The 19,160-nt window shown below is 53.2% G+C and overlaps 1 protein-coding gene across 1 annotated transcript in view; it reads left to right on the plus strand.

The window, feature by feature from the left end:
* Positions 1 to 19,160, plus strand: part of FCGBP (Fc gamma binding protein) — a 38,325-nt gene that overhangs the window by 13,436 nt on the left and 5,729 nt on the right. The window contains exons 7-17 of the mRNA XM_055310845.1: positions 2,316 to 2,908; positions 5,300 to 5,891; positions 6,012 to 6,211; positions 7,984 to 8,125; positions 9,556 to 9,893; positions 10,990 to 11,563; positions 11,932 to 12,548; positions 12,995 to 13,538; positions 14,834 to 15,405; positions 15,614 to 16,187; positions 17,212 to 17,411. Coding sequence (XP_055166820.1) covers positions 2,316 to 2,908; positions 5,300 to 5,891; positions 6,012 to 6,211; positions 7,984 to 8,125; positions 9,556 to 9,893; positions 10,990 to 11,563; positions 11,932 to 12,548; positions 12,995 to 13,538; positions 14,834 to 15,405; positions 15,614 to 16,187; positions 17,212 to 17,411 — 4,946 coding nt within the window. The remainder of the gene's footprint in view (positions 1 to 2,315; positions 2,909 to 5,299; positions 5,892 to 6,011; positions 6,212 to 7,983; positions 8,126 to 9,555; positions 9,894 to 10,989; positions 11,564 to 11,931; positions 12,549 to 12,994; positions 13,539 to 14,833; positions 15,406 to 15,613; positions 16,188 to 17,211; positions 17,412 to 19,160) is intronic.

The raw sequence follows: 19,160 nt of genomic DNA on the forward strand, positions 1-19,160 counted from the left end.
AACTTATAGTCATTCATTCATTCATTCAACAAACATTTGTTGAACACCTACTATGTTCCATGCACTGAGGACATAATGGGGGAGAAAACAGGGAGAAAAATCTCACTCTCCTGAACTGACCTTCCAATGATTTTTAGTTACAGCAGAATTTAACCTAACGTAATATACTTATATACATGAAAGTCTCTTTTTTGATCACCACACCAGTTAGTTTTTGATGTGTAACCAACATCCCCAAGGCTAAAAGTGGAATAAAACAATAAGCAGTTATTGTTTCTCATGATTCTGTGGGCTGCTGGGCTGTTCTCCTGGTCTGGGCCGCATGGTTTATCTTTGCAGTCCTGCTGGCAGTTCTATGGGGGCTGGATGGTCTACAATGGCCTGACTTTGCATCTTAGGAAGAGTACCCCTATTGCTATGGGTGGCATTCGTGTGGCACACTCCCTACTATGCAGCTCCCCTTCTAAGAGTTTCTAAGGATTTTTCTCATTTCCTTCTCACCACCACCCTGTGAGGTGGGATCACTCCTATTCCTATTTTACAAAGTGAGCAGTTGGAACTACAGAGATATTAAGTGATTTCCCTGAGGTCGCACAGCAGGGCAGCATGACTTGCATCCAGGCAGGCTGGCTCCTGAACTTGTACTGTTAATCACTTTATTCTGTTGCCTTTGTGAACACTGAGAATCTCCTATTGCCTTAAAACTACTCCTGCCATTGTGCCCCTTGGCAGTTGTAGAAGACTGGGTTATGAGGATGCGGACATCAGGCAGAGGGGGGCTTAGGGTGGGGCCTGACTTACCCAGCACCAGCTTTGATGACTGTGGGCATCATGCCATTCTCAGTTCCTCTACCACCCCTTTGTTTTTGTTTTTGTTTTTTTATATTCCTGACACATTTTATTTTTTTAAAGATTTCATTTATGTATTTTTGAGAGACAGAGAGAGGTAGAGACATAGGCAGAGGGAGAAGCAGGGTCTCCACGGGGAGCCTGATATGGGATTCGATCCCAGAACCCTGGAATCACACCCTGAGGTGAAGGCAGATGCTCAACCACTGAGCGACCCAGGTGCCCCTGCTGACATGTTGTAAAGCAAATTCGAGCATGAATTTCCCATAAATATTTCAGTAAACATCTCCACTTAAATCATTTTCATCCTGTAACAGCCACTTTCCTTTTCTCTCCTACATATTATTATAAAATTTTTCAAATGTATATAAAAATTGCAAGAATTTTACCATGAATACCCATACATTTGCCACCTACATTCTACAGTCTACATTTTACTATATTTGCTTTATCACATGTGTGCCCCTCTATCCATTTTGTTTGGGCCATTAATTTATTGGAAAAAAATCAAGTCATTTGTCCTCCAGAATTTCCTCCTTTCTGGATTTGGCTGGTTGCTTCTTCATTGTTTTATTTAACTTGTCCCTCTGTCCCCACATTCTCTTGTAAGCTGGCTATAAGATCTAGAAGAGCACTGTCTCAAAGAACTTTGGTAAAAAAAAAAAAAAAAAAAAGAACTTTGGTGATGATGGAAATTCTGTCCCTGAGCTATCCTGAGGGTCACATCAATCACATATTGAGCACTTGAAAAGGGGCTGGTGTGACCAAGGAACTAAATCTTCTATTTTATTTAACTTTAATTAACTTAGATTTAAATGGGTATCATATCAGCACAGATAGAGGCTTTAGTGGGCTTAGTCTTGGCTTTTTTGTTTTATTTCAAGGAAATCACCTTATATTCTGGAATGGCTGGAGTTTGGAGAGAGGAATGGGAATTATTTTTTTCCTCCTTACAAAATGAACCAAATATTTCAATTTACTACATAATTACTACTACTACTATATCATGATAGAATGAAGAAGCTAAAACCACTATGTTCACAAACACATTGCATCAATCACATACACACACTGTATATGCACTTACATGTTTAAAATATGTTCTTAAAGACATTACAGGGCAGCCTGGGTGGCTCAGTGGTTTAGCGCCACCTTCAGCCCAGGATCAAGACCCATGTCAGGCTCCCTGCATGGAGCCTGCTTCTCCCTCTGCCTGTGTCTCTGCCTCTCTGTCTCTCTCATGAATAAATAAATAAAATCTTTTTTTAAAAAAAAGACATTACAGATAACCACAAATTACAGTCAACTTGGATTAATTATGAAATAATCTATCCCCCAAGCCCCACTGAACAGAGGGGCTCCTTGAAGCTAGACGGCTTACATGTGAGTGTGTGAACGAGTGTGTGCCTGTACATGTGTTACCCAGGAGCAGAAATTCTTAATGCTCATCATTGCTCTCCCTGCAGCTCTGAGCTGCCCTCCCAACAGCCACTATGAGGCATGTTCCCGTGGCTGCCCGCTGTCCTGTGGAGACCTCCCAGTGCCCGGGGGCTGTGGTTCTGACTGCCACGAAGCCTGTGTGTGCGACGAGGGCTTTGCACTCAGTGGTGAGTCCTGTGTGCCCCTGCCCTCTTGTGGCTGCACCTACCAGGGCGTCTACTACCCGCCAGGTCAGACCTTCCGCCCTGGACCTGGATGTGATTCCCTCTGCCAATGCCAGGAGGGCGGCCTGGTGTCCTGTAACCCCTCCTCCTGTGGCCCGCATGAGGCCTGCCAGCCATCTGGTGGCATCCTGGACTGCGTGGTTGTGGGCTCGGCCACCTGCCAAGCATCGGGAGACCCCCATTACACCACCTTCGACGGCCGTCGCTACGACTTCATGGGCACCTGTGTGTACGTGCTGTCTCGGACCAATGTGACCCGACCCGGGCTGCAGCAATTTGCCGTCCTGCAGGAGAATGCAGCCTGGGGCAATGGGAGAGTCAGTGTGACTAGGGTGATCACCGTGCAGGTGGCTAACTTCACCCTGGTGCTGAAGCAAAATCACTGGAAGGTCACGGTGAGAGCAGTGGCAGAACACGAAGGGGAGGGGGCCTGGGATAGAGCATGCTGTGTGGGTGGGACATGGGGCTCAGAGCTTGCAGTGGATGTGGGAGGCATGGGATCCCTGAGGAGAGTGGGTGCCCCAAGTGGGGAGCCGAGGAGCCAGGAGGCCTTGGGGACCTGGGACCTGCTCCCATGTGGCTCAGTTTCCCCCTCCATGTGCTCCTCAGGCTCTCCTCTCCTGCCCTTGCCTATTCCCTCTGAACACCTCTCCCGACCTCCTCCTCCTTTTCCCTGCACCTGGTCCCTGCTCCAGCTGCCTCCCTGGTCTCCTGACCAGCAACACAATGCAATCAGAGGCTGGACAAGTTCAGGGATGAGAAAGGTTTAAGGACAGAGGACAATCTGGGGGTGACCCCATCACCCCTCAGCAACCATAACAACAATAGTAACAGCAGCTATGGCTTTTACCCTAGATCTTATTGGCCACTAAACACTTTACATCCACAGTGTCATTTCATCCTTGCAACTGGATGTACCATGATTTGCTTTATTCTTTAGAGGGGAAGGTCCCATCACTGGCCCAAAGTGCCTCAGCAAAGGCATGACTTGAACCCAGGACAACATGCCAGGGGACAGTGCCAATGGTGCACACCATGGTGCTTTTATGAGAAGGATTTGGTCTCATATGGGAAGTGGAGAGATCTCCCCAGGGATCCCACTAAAATGGGGGCTCATGACCATTGTATTCACAAAGTATTGATGATGAGGATGCTGACAAAGAGCTGACTTTTTCAGCTGCCCCCTGTGCACTGGCCATGGGTTAGATGCTTGCATACACTCCCTGAGGTTGCCCACGTTCCTAGGAGAGTGCCTGACATAGAGTTGGCTCTGAATACAGGGGTGGTTGGTGTTCTTGTCGTTTGCATCTCACTGAATCCCCCAGCTTCTCCAGGAAGTGGAAACTATCATAGCCCCCACTTTAGAGATGAGGAAACTGAGACACAGAGATATGTCACTGGTCCCTAACCATTCCCAGTCCCTGCTTGGGAAGTATGGCAGGTGACTATGTTTTAAGGAGCCTCGGCCAGGAGAGTGTCTTCCTCCTGCCTTCTCCTCTGATTCCTTACACTTCCCAAAGAATCTGATGCTCACTGTGTCCACATTCAGGAAGGATGAGCAAGCGTGTTATTCAGAGGCGGATTTCTAAGGCTTTGTTGGTGACCATCAGTCTTCAACTTGAAACCACTGGTTCTCGGCTCAGGGGTTTGAAGTTCATTTCCCATTAGCCTAATGCTCCACTCACTAATTCTTAAAGCCTTAGCACTCACTTACTTGTCAAAATAAAAACTTCCAAACAGCTCACAATACTAGCAAATGCTCCCAGAATACCTGTGCCAGACACATTTCTCAGCAATTTCCAAATGTCCACTTGAATAATCCTGCCAGTCCACCCTGCCTCCCATTCAGTAGATGAAGAAACAAATACAGAGAGGTGTCTCTCACCTGCACAGAGTCACAGGAAGAGGAAGGGACAGAGCTGTGTTGGAAGCCAGGCAGGTGGCTCTGGAGTCCATCACTGCATTATTGATCAGCAAGTGGTGAACGAAAGGTAGCTGGTAAGCTTGTTACTCCATGGAGACTTGCACCAGCTTCCTATGGCTCTGAAATAAGTTACCACAAGCGTGGCAGCATAAAACAACAGAAATTTGTTTTCTCACTGTCATGGAGACCAGACCAAGGGGTTGGCGAGAGCTGCCCTCCCTCTGAAGACTCCATGAGGGTGGCTCCTTCCTCACCTCTTTCAGCTTCTTGTGGTTCCAGGTGTTCCTTGGCTCATGGCCAGGACACTCCCATCCTGGTATTGGTCTTTTTTTTTTTTTTAGATTTTATTTATTTATTTGAGAGAGAGAGAGCACACGGGGCATAGGGAGAGGTAGACAGGATCTCAAGCAGATTACATGCTGAGCACAGAGCCCAATGCAGAGCTCGATCCCAAGACCTCAAGATCAAGACCTGAGCTGAAACAAAGAGCCGATCACTCAACCAACTGCACCACCCAGGCACCCCGTCTTTGTCTTCACATGGCCTTTTTTCTTCTGTCTGTCCCCTTTTCTGGCTCTTGTCATTATATAAAGAAACTTGTCCTTAGGCATAGGGCCCACCTAAATCCAGGGTGATCTTGGGATGATGACCCTAAGTATATTTGCAAAGACTCTGGACATATCCTTTGGGGACCACCATTCAGCCTGCTACAAGACCTGACCATTATGCCCATTTTACAAATTTGAAAACTAAGGCCCAGAGAGGCAAGGTCACATGGATCCCCAGTGTCAGGCAGGGGCTTGAACTAGCGTCTGCCCTCCCAAAGTGCACCCTCTGACATGTGGAATCTCTTGCCTCCCAGGTGAACGGTGTGGACATGAGGCTTCCTGTGGTACTGGCCCAGGGCCGGGTCCGCGCCTCCCAGCATGGCTCGGACGTTGTGATCAACACTGACTTTGGCCTACGTGTGGCCTATGACCTTGTGTATAACGTGCGGGTCACAGTCCCAGGGAACTACTACCAGCAGCTGCATGGCCTGTGTGGGAACTACAATGGTGACTCCAAGGATGACTTCCAGAAGCCAGATGGCTCACAGGCAGGCAGCTCTACTGACTTCGGCAACTCCTGGGAGGAGGCAGTGCCAGGCTCTCCCTGCCTGCCGCCGCCCACCTGCAAGCCCGGCGAAGATTGCAACTCGAGCCCTGAGTGTCCACCTGAGCTGCAGGAGAAGTACAAGCAGGAGAAGTTCTGTGGGCTCCTCACTAGCCCCAATGGGCCTCTGGCCGCCTGCCACAAGCTGGTTGATCCCCAAGGTCCCTTAAAAGATTGTATCTTTGATCTTTGCCTGGGTGGTGGGAATGAGAGCATTCTCTGCAGCAACATCCATGCCTACGTGAGTGCTTGCCAGGCGGCCGGAGGCGATATTGAACCCTGGAGGACCGAATCATTCTGTCGTGAGTAAGGGGCAGAGGAATGGGGGGTGACTGAGGCATAGAAGGGGCAGACATGGGGCCCTGCAGCCCCTCCCACAGAGCCCCTGGGAGGGGGCCCTGACCAGAACTCCCTCTTTGCAGCGATGGAGTGCCCCCCCAACAGCCACTATGAGGTCTGCGCAGACACCTGCTCCCTGGGCTGCTCCGCACTCAGCGCGCCCCCGCAGTGCCCAGAGAGCTGTGCCGAGGGCTGCCAGTGTGACCCCGGCTTCCTCAATGACGGCCTGGCCTGCGTGCCCATCCAGCAATGTGGCTGCTACCACAACGGTATCTACTATGAGGTAGGAACCCTGTCATTGTGGGCAGAGCCCAGGGCCTTGCACCAGAACCCAATCCACTGCCCCTCACCCCACAGCCCCCCACTTGGCCTTCTGAATGTCTCTCCCACCCATCCCTTCCCTTCTTCGTGGCCCCACTGCTGTCCCATTTGCCATCTCCTGCTGCCTCCACACCCTCACTTTTCTCCCTTGGGCCACCTTCCTCACGGCAGTGGGAAGACTTCTCAATATGGCCATGGGCCCTACAACTTCAAACCCTTCCCTGATTCCGCAGGTCTAGACCATCTGTGACACAGCAGGTAACTCCATCTGCTTCCTTCTCCCACCTTCATGCACTTACTCCTTTTTCTTTGATTTGACTGTGTGTCTAAAGTCAGTCTCCCTCAAAGGACCACAGCTCTGTGCGGGGGCCCTCTCTGCTGTCGCCTCATACAAATGAAAGCAGTAATAAGAGTGAATAGGTAGACAGTGCTCATTATGTGCCAGTTATGGCTTTCAGTACTATGTGCACAGGATATGTGTGATGAATCTTTTTTTAAAGATTTTATTTATTCATTAGAGACACACAGAGAGAGGCAGAGACACAGGCAGAGGGAAAAGCAGGATCCCTGGAGGGAGCCCAATGTGGGATTATATCCCAGGACCCCAGGATCACAACCTGAGCAAAAGGCAGACACTCAACCACCAAGCCATCTAGGTGCCCTGTGATGAACTTTTTATTCCGAAATATATATGTATGTGTGAACTTTTTATTATGAAATTTTGGTATGAACTTTTTTGTATGTATGAAATTTTTATTACGAAAATTTTCTCTTTTTTTAAGATTTTATTTATTTATTCATGAGAATACACAGAGAGGAGACAGAGAGAGAGAGAGAGAGAGAGAGTCAGAGACACAGGCAGAGGGAGAAGCAGGCTCCATGCAGGGAGCCTGACGCGGGACTTGATCCCGGGACTCCAGGATCACGCTCTGGGCTGTAGACGGCGCTAAACCGCCGAGCCACTGGGGCTGACCTATTAAGAAAATTTTCAAACATGCTCCCGCCATGTTTGACTTCTATCAAGAGAACAGTGTAATAAATCCCCATGAACTTATTACACAGCTTTAGTGATAATCACATTTTCCCCATCTTGTTTCAACTCCAACCTAGATTATTAGAAAGAAAGAAAGAAAGAAAGAAAGAAAGAAAGAAAGAAAGAAAGAAAGAAAGAAAGAAAGAAAGAAAGAGAAAAGAAAGGAAAGGAAAGGAAAGGAAAGAAAAGAAAAGAAAAGAAAAGAAAAGAAAAGAAAAGAAAAGAAAAGAAAAGAGAAAAGAAAAGAAAAGAAAAGAAAAGAAAAGGAAAAAACCCTCCCTTTTCATTTCTCCTGTATTATTAACTAAGTTATACTCTTCTAGGTAGGTGCTATATTATCAGCAGCTTACAGATGAGGAAACAGAGTTATCCAGAGGTTAAGTAATTTACACAGAGTGATACAGTTTGGAAACAGCAGAAACAGGCTTCAGACCCAGGCAGTTTGCTCCAGAGCTTTTGCTCTTAATTGGTATGTCACACCGCTTCTCATAGACAGCAGACATTTAGTGGGGGTTTTGGAAAAGTGAATGAGTGAATGAATGAATTTGACCTCAGGACCATACGGTGCTTTAGGTCCACAGACAAGGGGCCACCCTGCTGAAAGATGTCCCTTTCGTGTTCTCTGGACCTTCTGTCCCCGGAACACCGAAGATGCCAGTGTCAGCTCCCACCCTCATGGCCGTTGCCCTCTGTCCCCACAGCCGAACCAGACGATACTCACTGACAACTGCCAGCAGCAGTGCGTGTGCCATGCCGGACAAGGCGTGGTGTGCCAGGCCCACAGCTGCAAGCCAGGACAGGTGTGCGAGCCCTCGGGAGGCATCCTGAGCTGCGTCACCAAAGGTGCTGGGCTGGGGCCGGCCTCAGGGGGGCTGGGAGCACAGGGTGATGCAAATCCTGATTTTCACATTGAGAGGTACGGAGGAGTAAAGATTGAGGTCTCAACCTAGGGCCCTCCGAGGCTGGGATTCCCAGAGCGGGGGGCGGCAGAGAGCCTCCAGGCCAGGAGGCAGAGACTTTTATGGTAGAATCCAGGCTGTGGGGAGCCTCAGGGCTAGGTTTCCTGAGGGCGATGTCACAGACCCTCGACATAAGGCCAGGACAGGAAAACTTTTTCCCTAAAGGGCCAGATGGCAAACATTCAAACTTGCAGGCCTTATAGGCGCAGTCATAACTCAACTCTGCCATCGTGGCATGAAATCAGCCATAGACTATGTAAGCAAGGGGATGAGGCTCCAGTGAAACTCTGATATTTATAAAAACAGACAGCTGGCTGTGCCAAAGTTCACTGACCGCTGGTACGCAAGATTAGGCTCAAGGCATCTAACATCATCTCCCCTTCAAGGCAGGGGAGACTGGGACCCACAGGGACAGAGATAGAAAGCATGGGCTTGAGGTCTCAAGCAGAGACCCCACCAGACTGGGATCTTAGAATACAGGGCCCTCCTCAAAGGAGGATCAGGACTTATAGGGAAATAGTCTCAGACATGGGACACCCCCCTCCCCCCACCAATAAATCTGAGTCACAGAGCTCCCCTGACCCAGGACTGGTTTCTCAGGTTGAGGGCAGAGAATAATTCCTTATTCCCAAAGATAAGGGCATGGGACCTCCAGAACTGAGACCCTCAGTGCTGCTGGGCAGGATCACAGGGACTCCCAGGGGTGGGGCTATTTCAGTCAGAGTGGGATCAGGAGACAGAAACCACACAGTAGCCTCCATGAGGAGTTTAATCTACAGTATTTATTTGCAACAGAGTCCCAGAGGGGTAAGAGAACTTGAATGAGCAGATGGAGGGAGCAGCTCCCAACTCCTACCCAGGGAAGGGAGGAAGGTGGAGAGGCAGAGGTCACTGGAAGGTGCAGCTATATAATCTGCTGGCTTAGAGGTTGTGCAGCCTGGTGGCCCCCAAAAGGCTGGGAGCTCAGGCATGGGCGAATACGGGACCCAGGTCTTGAACACAGAAAACCCTGGTGCGGTGGATGCCCTCTCATGGATGCCTTCAGGGCTGGCACTGCAGATACTGGGACCCCTGGGGCTGGGTTCCAGTGTAAGGCCCTACAGTCTGTGTCTTTGCTGCAAGGTCCTTGGGGTCTAGGTCTCCAACAGCAAACCAACAGGCATGGGTCTCAGATGTGAGGCCTCGGGTATCTGTTCTCACCTGCAGTAGCCCTCAGCACCAGTACAGTAGTGCCAGCATAGACTGGGGCAGATGCCAGGGAGCAGCCGACCTTAGGCTGGGCAGACCCACAAGGTCCCCTCTCCCCATCTCCAGACCCATGCCACGGTGTGACGTGTCGGCCACAGGAGACGTGCCAGGAGAAGGATGGCCAGGCTGTGTGCGTGCCCAACTATGAGGCCACATGCTGGCTGTGGGGTGACCCACACTACCACTCCTTCGATGGCTGGGAATTCGACTTCCAGGGCACGTGCGACTACGTGCTGTCAGCAGCCGGCTACCAGGGGGGCAGAACCCAAAGCCTGACCCCCTTCACCGTTACCACCAAAAATGAGAACCGGGGCAACCCTGCTGTATCCTATGTGAGGCTCGTCACTGTGTCTGCCCTCGGTTTCAACATCTCCATCCACAAAGGGGAGGTTGGCAAAGTCCGGGTAAGTCCAACATGCCCTGGTGGGGGCAAGCCATCCTGCCAGCCACACTTAGGAGCTGAAAGCTCACTCTTGGCCTAGGCCCAAAACAAAATGACAGTGAAAGCAACAATTACAGCAAACGCCCCCTCTTTGTTGGGAATTAAATGAGCCCAGCCAGCCCTTTGCTAAAGGCTCTGATGTAAGACTTCAGCATTTGCCTTTTTTAGCAACCTGGGTTTGAATCCAGACTCTCCTTGTGAACTGTGTGATGTTGGGTGTGACTTTTCTTGATGGGCCTTCATTTCCTTGTCTGTGAAATGGGGATCCGGCTGAGAGCCTGTGAATGTTGGTGAGGGAATAAATGAGAGGCCCAGAGCCTGCAACAAGGAGTGAAATTCAGGGAGATGGTGAGAGGGGTGAAGGCCAGGGGGAGGCGGGCTGCCCTTCCTGCCCATGGTGACAGGATTACAGATTAATGAATGGTAGCGCACAAAGGGAGAGAGGGGTACAGAACAGGGTCAGCACTCAATAATGAATGTTGAGTGACTTGAAGAGATGTCCAGACACACAGGGGTGTACAGGAGATGAGGGGGGGGTCACTGAGAAAGAGACACAGAAAGACCGAGAGAGAGAGAGAGAGAGAGAGAGAGAGAGAGAGATGCTGAAAGAGAACTAGATCTAGATGTAGAGAGAGGGAAAGACAACAGAGAGAGAAAGAAGAAGAAGAAGGGAGGGAGATGGAGAGAGAGAGAATGAGAGAGAGAGAGAGAGAGAGAGAGAGAGATGCTGAAAGAGAACTAGATCTAGATGTAGAGAGAGGGAAAGACAACAGAGAGAGAAAGAAGAAGAAGAAGGGAGGGAGATGAAGAGAGAGAGAGAGAGAGAGAGAGAGACCGAGAAAAAGCAGCAGAGTAAGGTTTCATTCTTCAGGGCCTGGACTTAAGCAACATCCTTGATGTTTATTAACCGACATATAACTGTCAGTCCTGAGGAAGGCCTTGGCAGATGCCAGCCATGGCAGATGAGGGAGGGAGGGAGGCAGGCAAGGGGCCAGAGCTGAAGCCTCTGCACCGCGAGTGAGCCCTGTTTGCCTCCTTCCCCTCCCCTCCACCCCCAGGTGAATGGTGTGCTGACAGTGCTGCCCGTCTCTGTGGCCGGGGGGCGGCTTTCGGTGACCCACGGCCCATCAAAAGCGCTGCTGGTGGCTGACTTTGGGCTTCGGGTCACCTACGACTGGGACTGGCGAGTAGAGGTGACACTGCCTAGTAGCTATCACGGCCAGGTGTCTGGGCTCTGCGGGAACATGGACCGGAACATCAGCAACGACCGAGTCTTCCCCAATGGCACACTGGCTCCCTCCATACCCAGCTGGGGCGGCAGCTGGCGAGTTCCAGGCTGGGACCCGCTGTGCTGGGATGAATGCCAGGGCAACTGTCCAACATGCCCTGAGGACCGCCTGGAGGAGTACAAGGGCCCGGGCTTCTGTGGGCCCCTGGCCCCTGACTCAGGAGGCCCCTTCGCTGCCTGCCATGCCCATGTGGCCCCCGACAGCTTTTTCAAGGGCTGCGTTCTGGATGTCTGCCTAGGCGGCGGGGCCCACGACATCCTTTGCCAGGCTCTGGCCGCCTATGCCGCCGCCTGCCAGGCCGCCGGGATTGCCATTAAGAACTGGAGGGAGGAGGCTGGCTGTGGTGAGTGTCGGGGAGCAGAGCAGGAGCTGGGGGTGGAGGAGGGGATCCTGTCTCTCCCACATTAGATGGGTCTCACTCCAGTCTTTCTGGGCCATTTGTTTCTCTCTCTCTCTCTCTCTCTCTCTCTCTCTCTCTTTGCCTCTTGTCTCTTGGTGCTTATCTCTGTCTCCCTTTAATTGTCTCTGCCTCTCCATTTCTCATTCTCTCTCCCCATATCTGTTTGGGTCTTCCTCTGTGTCCTTCTATTGGTGTCTTGCTGTTCCCCTCAATCCCTCCCTGTCTCCATCTATCTCCTCCCAATCTTCTGACCCCACCCCTGACACCATTCCCTCTCTTTCTCTCCCTCCCATTCCTGGGTCCACCCACAGAGATCTCTTGCCCGGAGAACAGCCACTACGAGCTCTGTGGCCCAGCCTGCCCAGCCAGCTGCCCAGCCCCTACACCTCCCACGACCCCAAAGCCATGTGACAGCCCCTGTGCCGAGGGCTGCCAGTGTGATTCAGGCTTTGTGTGGAGTGCCGACCGCTGTGTGCCCCTGGATGGTGGCTGTGGCTGCTGGGTCAACGGCACCTACCATGAAGCTGGCAGTGAGTTCTGGGCTGATGCCACCTGCTCCCAGAGGTGCCACTGCGGGCCTGGGGGCAGCTCGCCGATCTGCAAGCCTGCCAAGTGCGGGCTAGGTGAGCAATGTGCCCTGTTGCCCTCGGGCCAGCTCGGCTGCCAGCCTGTCAGCACAGCTGAGTGTCAGGCCTGGGGTGACCCCCATTACATCACCCTGGACGGGCACCGATTCGACTTCCAAGGCAACTGCGAGTACCTGCTGAGCACGCCCTGCAATGCACTACCCACGGGGGCTGAGAACTTCACCGTCACTGTAGTCAACGAGCACCGGGGCAGCCAGGCAGTCAGCTACACTCGCAGCGTCACCCTACACATCTACAGCCACAGCCTGACCCTCAGTGCCCAGTGGCCGCGACAGCTGCAGGTGAGGAGCCTGGAGCCAGACAGGAGCCCATGCCAGCCCTGGGGTTGTCTGGGACACTCAGGAGTTTGTCATTCCCCTGATTCCCTTTCATAGGTTAGCGGGGCCATGATGCAGGGGTTCAGAGTATAGGCCTTGGAGCAGTGGCTTCCCCATTCCTTAGATAATTCCTTTAGTTTAGCCTTAGTTTATTCCGCTATAAAATGGGTCTAAGAAGAGTACCTGCTTCAGAGGGTCGTGTGAGGAAGCAGTGGCATAGTAGCTCTAGATGCCCATTATTACTACTACTGCTGCTATTATTATTATTATTATTATTATTATTACCAAGGGTAGATCCCAGCCTCAGTGTTCCACCCTACCCTCCCCCACCCCCACCCCCTTCGGTGGTGTAGTCAAAATTTGAACCTTGACCCGCGTGGTCATCCCCCATCCCTACCGCGTGCCCGCAGGTGGACGGCAAGCTCGTGGCGCTGCCCTACCAGCTGGACTCACGCCTGCGCGCCTACCTGAGCGGCGCCGACGTGGTGGTGACCACGGCCGCCGGACTGTCGCTGGCTTTCGACGGGGACAGCTTCGTGCGCCTGCACGTGCCGGCGGCGTACGCGGGCGCCCTCTGTGGCCTGTGCGGGAACTACAACCAGGACCCCGCCGACGACCTCAAAGCGGTGGGCGGGAACCCGGCCGGCTGGCAGGTGGGCGGCGAGGCGGGCTGCGGGGAGTGCGTGCCCGGGCCGTGCCCGCCGCAGTGCACGCCCGAGCAGCAGGAGCCCTTCGGCGGCCCCGACGCCTGCGGCATCATCTCCGCGCCCGACGGCCCGCTGGCGCCCTGCCATGCCCTGGTGCCGCCCCAGCAGTACTTCCAGGCCTGCCTGCTGGACGCCTGCCAGGCCCAGGGCCATCCGGGAGGCCTCTGCCCTGCCGTGGAGACCTACGTGGCAGTCTGCCAGGCCGCGGGGGCCCAGCTCGGAGAGTGGAGGCGGCCAGACTTCTGTCGTGAGTACTGATCCACGCCCGGTCCACATAATGGGGTGGGGTTGGGCAGGGGGTGTCTTCCGCCTTCCCCTTCACACAGCTCTAAGACAAGAGTTCTCCCCCACAGGGTTAGGCAGCACCTTGCCTCCCCTGAGCCAGATAGCTCCTGTCCAAAGAACCACAATGGCCTTCACACACCAATGCACCAGGATGCAGACTGCCATGGGAGACACTCAGATACACCTGGTCAGAAACCCCGGGTCCAGGATCCTCTCAGGGATCCACGTGCTGATATCTTAGTCAGATAGACCGTGGTGGTGGAGCCGGTGAAAGCTACACAGCGAGATACACCTGGTCAAGGTAGATTCTCTCAGGTACCCCTGGTGAGAGAGACCTAGAGAGTTACACCTGGTCCAATGCACCTACACTGTTTCAAACACTGAAATACACAAGGTCAGATAGAACCTTGGTCTGATAACCTTAGGCAGAGATTCTTCTGATTAGAAGCACTTGGGCAGACACTCCCAGGTAAGATCATGACCCTGACACAGCCCCAGGTAGATATATACAGGTTCATGGTCAGAGAGTCCAGGGCCATTACCCTCAGACACATGGCCTTGGTGAAATTTATCCAGTCAGCTTCACCCAATCAGATACACATGGTCGGACTCACGCCGACGCCGACCTTGTCAGAGAGACTCCATCAGAGGTTTCGGGTCAGACATCCACAGCCAGGTATACTTAGGTGGATTCATACCAGAGATACAGGATACATTTGGCTCCATGCCCTGGTCAGATTCACCCCCTGAGACACCCTCAGTGGGTTCTAATCCTGCATATCTTGGTCAGATGTAGGTGGTCAGATTCACACCATAAGATTCACTTCATCTTCAGAAGTACTTCATCAGGGGGCATCTGAGTGGCTCAGTGGTTGAGCGTCTGCCTTTGGCTCAGGTCGTGATCCCGGGGCCCTGGGATCGAGTCCCACATCAGGCACCCCAGAAGGAGCCTGCTTCTCCTTCTGCCTATGTCTCTGCCTTTCTCTCTGTGTCTCTCATGAATAAATAAAATCTTAAAAAAAATACTTGATCAGATTGACACACAGCATGGTCAGAGAGACCTGGTCTCCACATCCCCACCCTGGATCCCCCAGTAAGATATCTTGGATCAGACACTTTGCCCAGATCCCTGGATGGAGTCAGTCATGAAATATTCTCAGACAGAACATGCAGATTCTGAGCCGTTTCTCCCACTCTGCACCTTCTCTGTGCCTCTCCCGTGCACCCACCTGGCTCATTCCCTCTTTGTCCTCACAGCCGTCCAGTGCCCTGCCAACAGCCACTACAAGCTCTGCGGTGACTCCTGCCCTATAAGCTGCCCCAGCCTCTCTGCGCCTGAGGGCTGCGTGCAGACCTGCCGGGAGGGCTGCGTCTGTGATGCCGGCTTCGTGCTCAGCGGCGACACCTGTGTGCCTGTGGGCCAGTGTGGATGCCTCCACGAGGGCCACTACTACCCACTGGGCGAGTCCTTCTACCCGGGCCCTGAGTGCGAGCGGCGCTGCAAGTGTGGGCAGGGCGGCCAAGTCACTTGCCAGGAGGGCTCGGCCTGCAGGCCCTACGAGGAGTGCCGAGTAGAGGACGGTGTCCAGGCCTGCCTCCCTACGGGCTGTGGCCGCTGTGTGATCAATGGTGGCATCCACTACATTACCCTGGATGGGCGTGTCTATGACCTGCATGGCTCCTGCTCCTACGTCTTAGCCCGAGTCTGCCACCCTGACCCCAAGGATGAGGACTTTGCCATTGTGCTTGAGAAGGATGCAGCTGGAGATCTCCAACAGCTGGTGGTTACTGTGGCTGGCCAGGTTGTGACATTGTCTCAGGGGCCAAAGGTAAGTGGCTTCTCCCGGGGGTCTGAGCAGGATAGGGTCTACCCCAAGGTGAGTGAGGGGGACACAGTCCCACCCTCAGGTAATCCGAAGAACATGGTCTGACCCCAAAGGGCTGGTGAAGAACACAGTCCCACCCCAGGAGTCTGAGGGGACCGCCTCACCCATGATTCTGTGAGTCCCTGACCACCTGCTTGACCTTTCCATCCAGGTCACTGTGGATGGCGAGGCTGTGGCCCTGCCTGTGGCTGTGGGTCACGTGCGGGTGACTGCCGAGGGCCGGAACGTGATTCTCCAGACCACCAAAGCACTGCGGCTTCTCTTTGATGGCAATGCCCACATCTTCATCTCCATCCCCAGCCCCTTCCGTGGCCGGCTCTGTGGCCTCTGTGGGAACTTCAACGGCAACTGGAGCGACGACTTTGTGCTGCCCAATGGTGCCGAGGCCTCCAGCGTGGATGCCTTCGGAGCTGCGTGGCGGGCGCCCAGCTCCTCCCAGGGCTGCACTGAGGGCTGTGGGGCCAGTGGCTGCCCCGTGTGCTCGGCCCAGGAGACGGCGCCCTATGAGAGCAACCAGGCCTGCGGGCAGATCCGGGACCCCAACGGCCCTTTCTCAGGCTGCCACGCTTTGCTGAACCCCTCCGAGTACTTCCGCCAGTGCGTGTACGACCTGTGCCACCACAAAGGCAGCACCGCCTTCCTGTGCCAGAGCCTAGCGGCCTACACGGCAGCCTGCCAGGCAGTCACTGGCACCGTGAAGCCTTGGAGGACGGAGAGCTTCTGCCGTGAGTGTCCAGGGGGGCCCTAGAGAGATCCAGACTAGGCTCAGGGACGTCCCACACCCCTCCACCGCCCCGCACCTGCTCCCATCCTGTCTGCATCTCACCAGCAGTCCCTCCCTCTTGAAGGCTCTCCTAACTTCTCCCGCACCACATCCCACAGAGCTCCCACTGCCCCTTCTCAGTCTCCCTTCAGGGGCCCACTCTCCTGAAACCACAGACGTGCTTCATCCTCAGGGCTTGTCCTGAACCTTCTCTGTGGTGACCCAGGAGGGCTGGTCAGGCAGGTTGGCAGCTCACATAATAAAGCATGAGTCTGTGGCTCACGTGGCCCCCATGTCCCCCTGGATGTGGCTATATCCCTCAGACTTCCGGCCCAGGACTGTACCTCTTAGATACCCCCAGTTAGGGGTATGCTTCCTTCTAACTCCCAGGGTACGGCTCTGTCCTGTTCATTCTTCTCAGGACAGCACCTCTGCTCCAAGGGCCATGATCCACCCCTGTGGCTCTAGATTTGTCCTCAGTGCTGACAGCGGACACTTTGTCTTCAGCCCTGACCTCTCTCCTGACTGCCAGTCTTGGGGGGCCAGTGGCTTCCTGGACACTTGCCCCCGGATGTCCATAGGGTCCCTCAGACCTGCTGTGTTCTCATATGGCATTAGCATTTTACCCCACACCTGATCCTCCCATTCCCCAACCGAGTCCTCATCTTGGGGGCAGCCACACTCTCTGCCAATTGCTCACCAGAGCCCAGGGCCTCACCCGGAACACTTCTCCTGGGTCCTTGCAACTCCCTTTTCTTGCCCCATACTGGCCTGACCCCCTGCCTGTGCTTCCCCCAGCAGCCCTGATCATGCTGGGCTGTCACTGTCTGTCCCCCTGAGATGAGCTCATAGAGCAGGGCCCGAGGCTGCTTTCTTGCTGGTGTCCCCAGCACTGCCCCCTAGACCCTGGTGTGCAGGGAGGCCTAGGGGGTAGGGGTAAGGGTGTGGGAGAGGACCCTGACCTGCCCTACCTCCTCCCTCTGCAGCACTCCAGTGCCCAGCCCACAGCCACTACTCCACCTGCATGCGCTCCTGCCAGGGCTCCTGCGCAGCTCTCTCCGGCCTCACCGGCTGCACCAACCGCTGCTTTGAGGGCTGTGAGTGTGATGACCGCTTCCTGCTCTCGCAGGGCACCTGCATCCCCGTGCAAGACTGTGGCTGCACCCATGACGGCCACTACCTGCCGGTGAGCCTAGGGTTGGCATCAACGATGGATGACAGGCAGGGAGGGAGGAGGAGCTCCAGGGAAACATGTGGAGTTCTTGTGCCCACACCTCAAGGATGGGGACATTTCCCAGCTCCATGGCTCCATGCCAGGGAAGTATGAGTTCCCTGAGTCTACTGAGACAGACGACCTCAAACTGGGTGGCTTCAAACCAGAGCCATCTATTCTCCCAGAGTTCGGAAGGCCAGCGTCAGGAACCAGAGGCACTGGGGCAAAATCGAGGTGTGGGCAGGACAGCCCTCCCTCCAGAGGCTCCAGGGGAGAAGCCATTCCTTGCCCATCCTCTCTCCTTCCCCCCAGATTTGTTTTTGTTTTTAAGATTTTATTCATTTATTCATCAGAGATGCAGAGAGAGAGGCAGAGACATAGGCAGAGGGAGAAGCAGGCTCCCTGCGGAGACCCCAAAGCGGAATTCAATCCCAGGACCCTGGGATCACGCCTTGAGCCAAAGGCAGACACTCAACCACTGAGCCACCCAGGCGTCCCTCACCCCAGTTTTTGGTGGCTGCACCCCAGTTTTCCTGGCCACCTCCAAATTCTGCTTCCATGTCACATTTCCCCACCTCCTGTGTATGTGTCACAAAACGTCTCTGGGCCTCCCTCTGCTAAGGATACACGTGACTGCATTTAAGTCCCACTCAGATAATCCAGGACAGTTAAGATCCTTAATTTATCACATCAGCAAACACTCTTTTTCCATATAAGATAATATTGACTGGTTCCAGGCATTGGGACCTGATATTTTTGGGGGGCCATTCAGCCCCCCAAAATACAGCCCCTTATCTGAGCCTCATTTTCTTCATGGGGTTAATCATCATCCTTGCACCATAGGTGTCTGAGGATCGGGTGCTGTGGTGCCTGAAGGGCACCCGCTGGGAACCAGGCCTCACCCTCTGCCTTCATCACACAGTAAAAAACCCCAACAATTTACAACAGCACAGTAGCTGATGAAGTTAGCCATCCTCTGCTGATGGAAGTTGAAAGTGAATCTGATTTATTTTTGCACTTGATGTTTTCTGCACTCTTGCTATGCCCCACGTTTGTGACAGGTGTTCATTTATTTAGTGATCATAACAATCCTGTGAGATGGGCACCACTGCCACAAAGAGAAGTGAGCCCTGATGGTCCCTTAGCAAGTGGTAATGCTGGGATTCACATCCCAGCAGCCTGGACCTACCCTCTGAACTACTAGGCATCCCACCTCCTCAGAAGTATATATATATCAAGTAAAGGAAAGATGAATGACCACACTCCATCCTCATTCATCTCCATCATTTTATGAATGGCAGAAAGATAGGCCAGAAGGCCTAGAAGTGGAAGACTTTGGGGGAAAGAAATGCCAAAGTCCTTCCTCCAGGTGTCACCACCTACAGGAAGCCCTCCCTGATCATCCCCTAGGCTGGGTTAAGTATTACCCCAGTGCTTCCCCCATCCCAGTCCTCACCACTCTACCTGTGCTAGAAGGTTTCTTGGATTTGTCAGTCTGGCATTCTCCAGGGAAGTCTGGGCTGGAGATACAGATGAGCAAGACATCACAGAGAGATAGTATTTATCTCTTTTGTTACATTCATTCATTTCTTTTAATGTTTTCAGACTTCTATAATTTTTTTCAGGTTTTGACTTATTTATTCATGAGAGACACAGAGAGAAAGGCAGAGACACAAGCAGAGAGAGAAGCAGGCTCCCTGCGGGGAGCCCAATGTGGGACTC

The sequence above is a fragment of the Nyctereutes procyonoides genome, unplaced genomic scaffold (assembly GCF_905146905.1).
Source record: "Nyctereutes procyonoides isolate TBG_1078 unplaced genomic scaffold, NYPRO_anot_genome, whole genome shotgun sequence".
Taxonomy (NCBI): domain Eukaryota; kingdom Metazoa; phylum Chordata; class Mammalia; order Carnivora; family Canidae; genus Nyctereutes; species Nyctereutes procyonoides.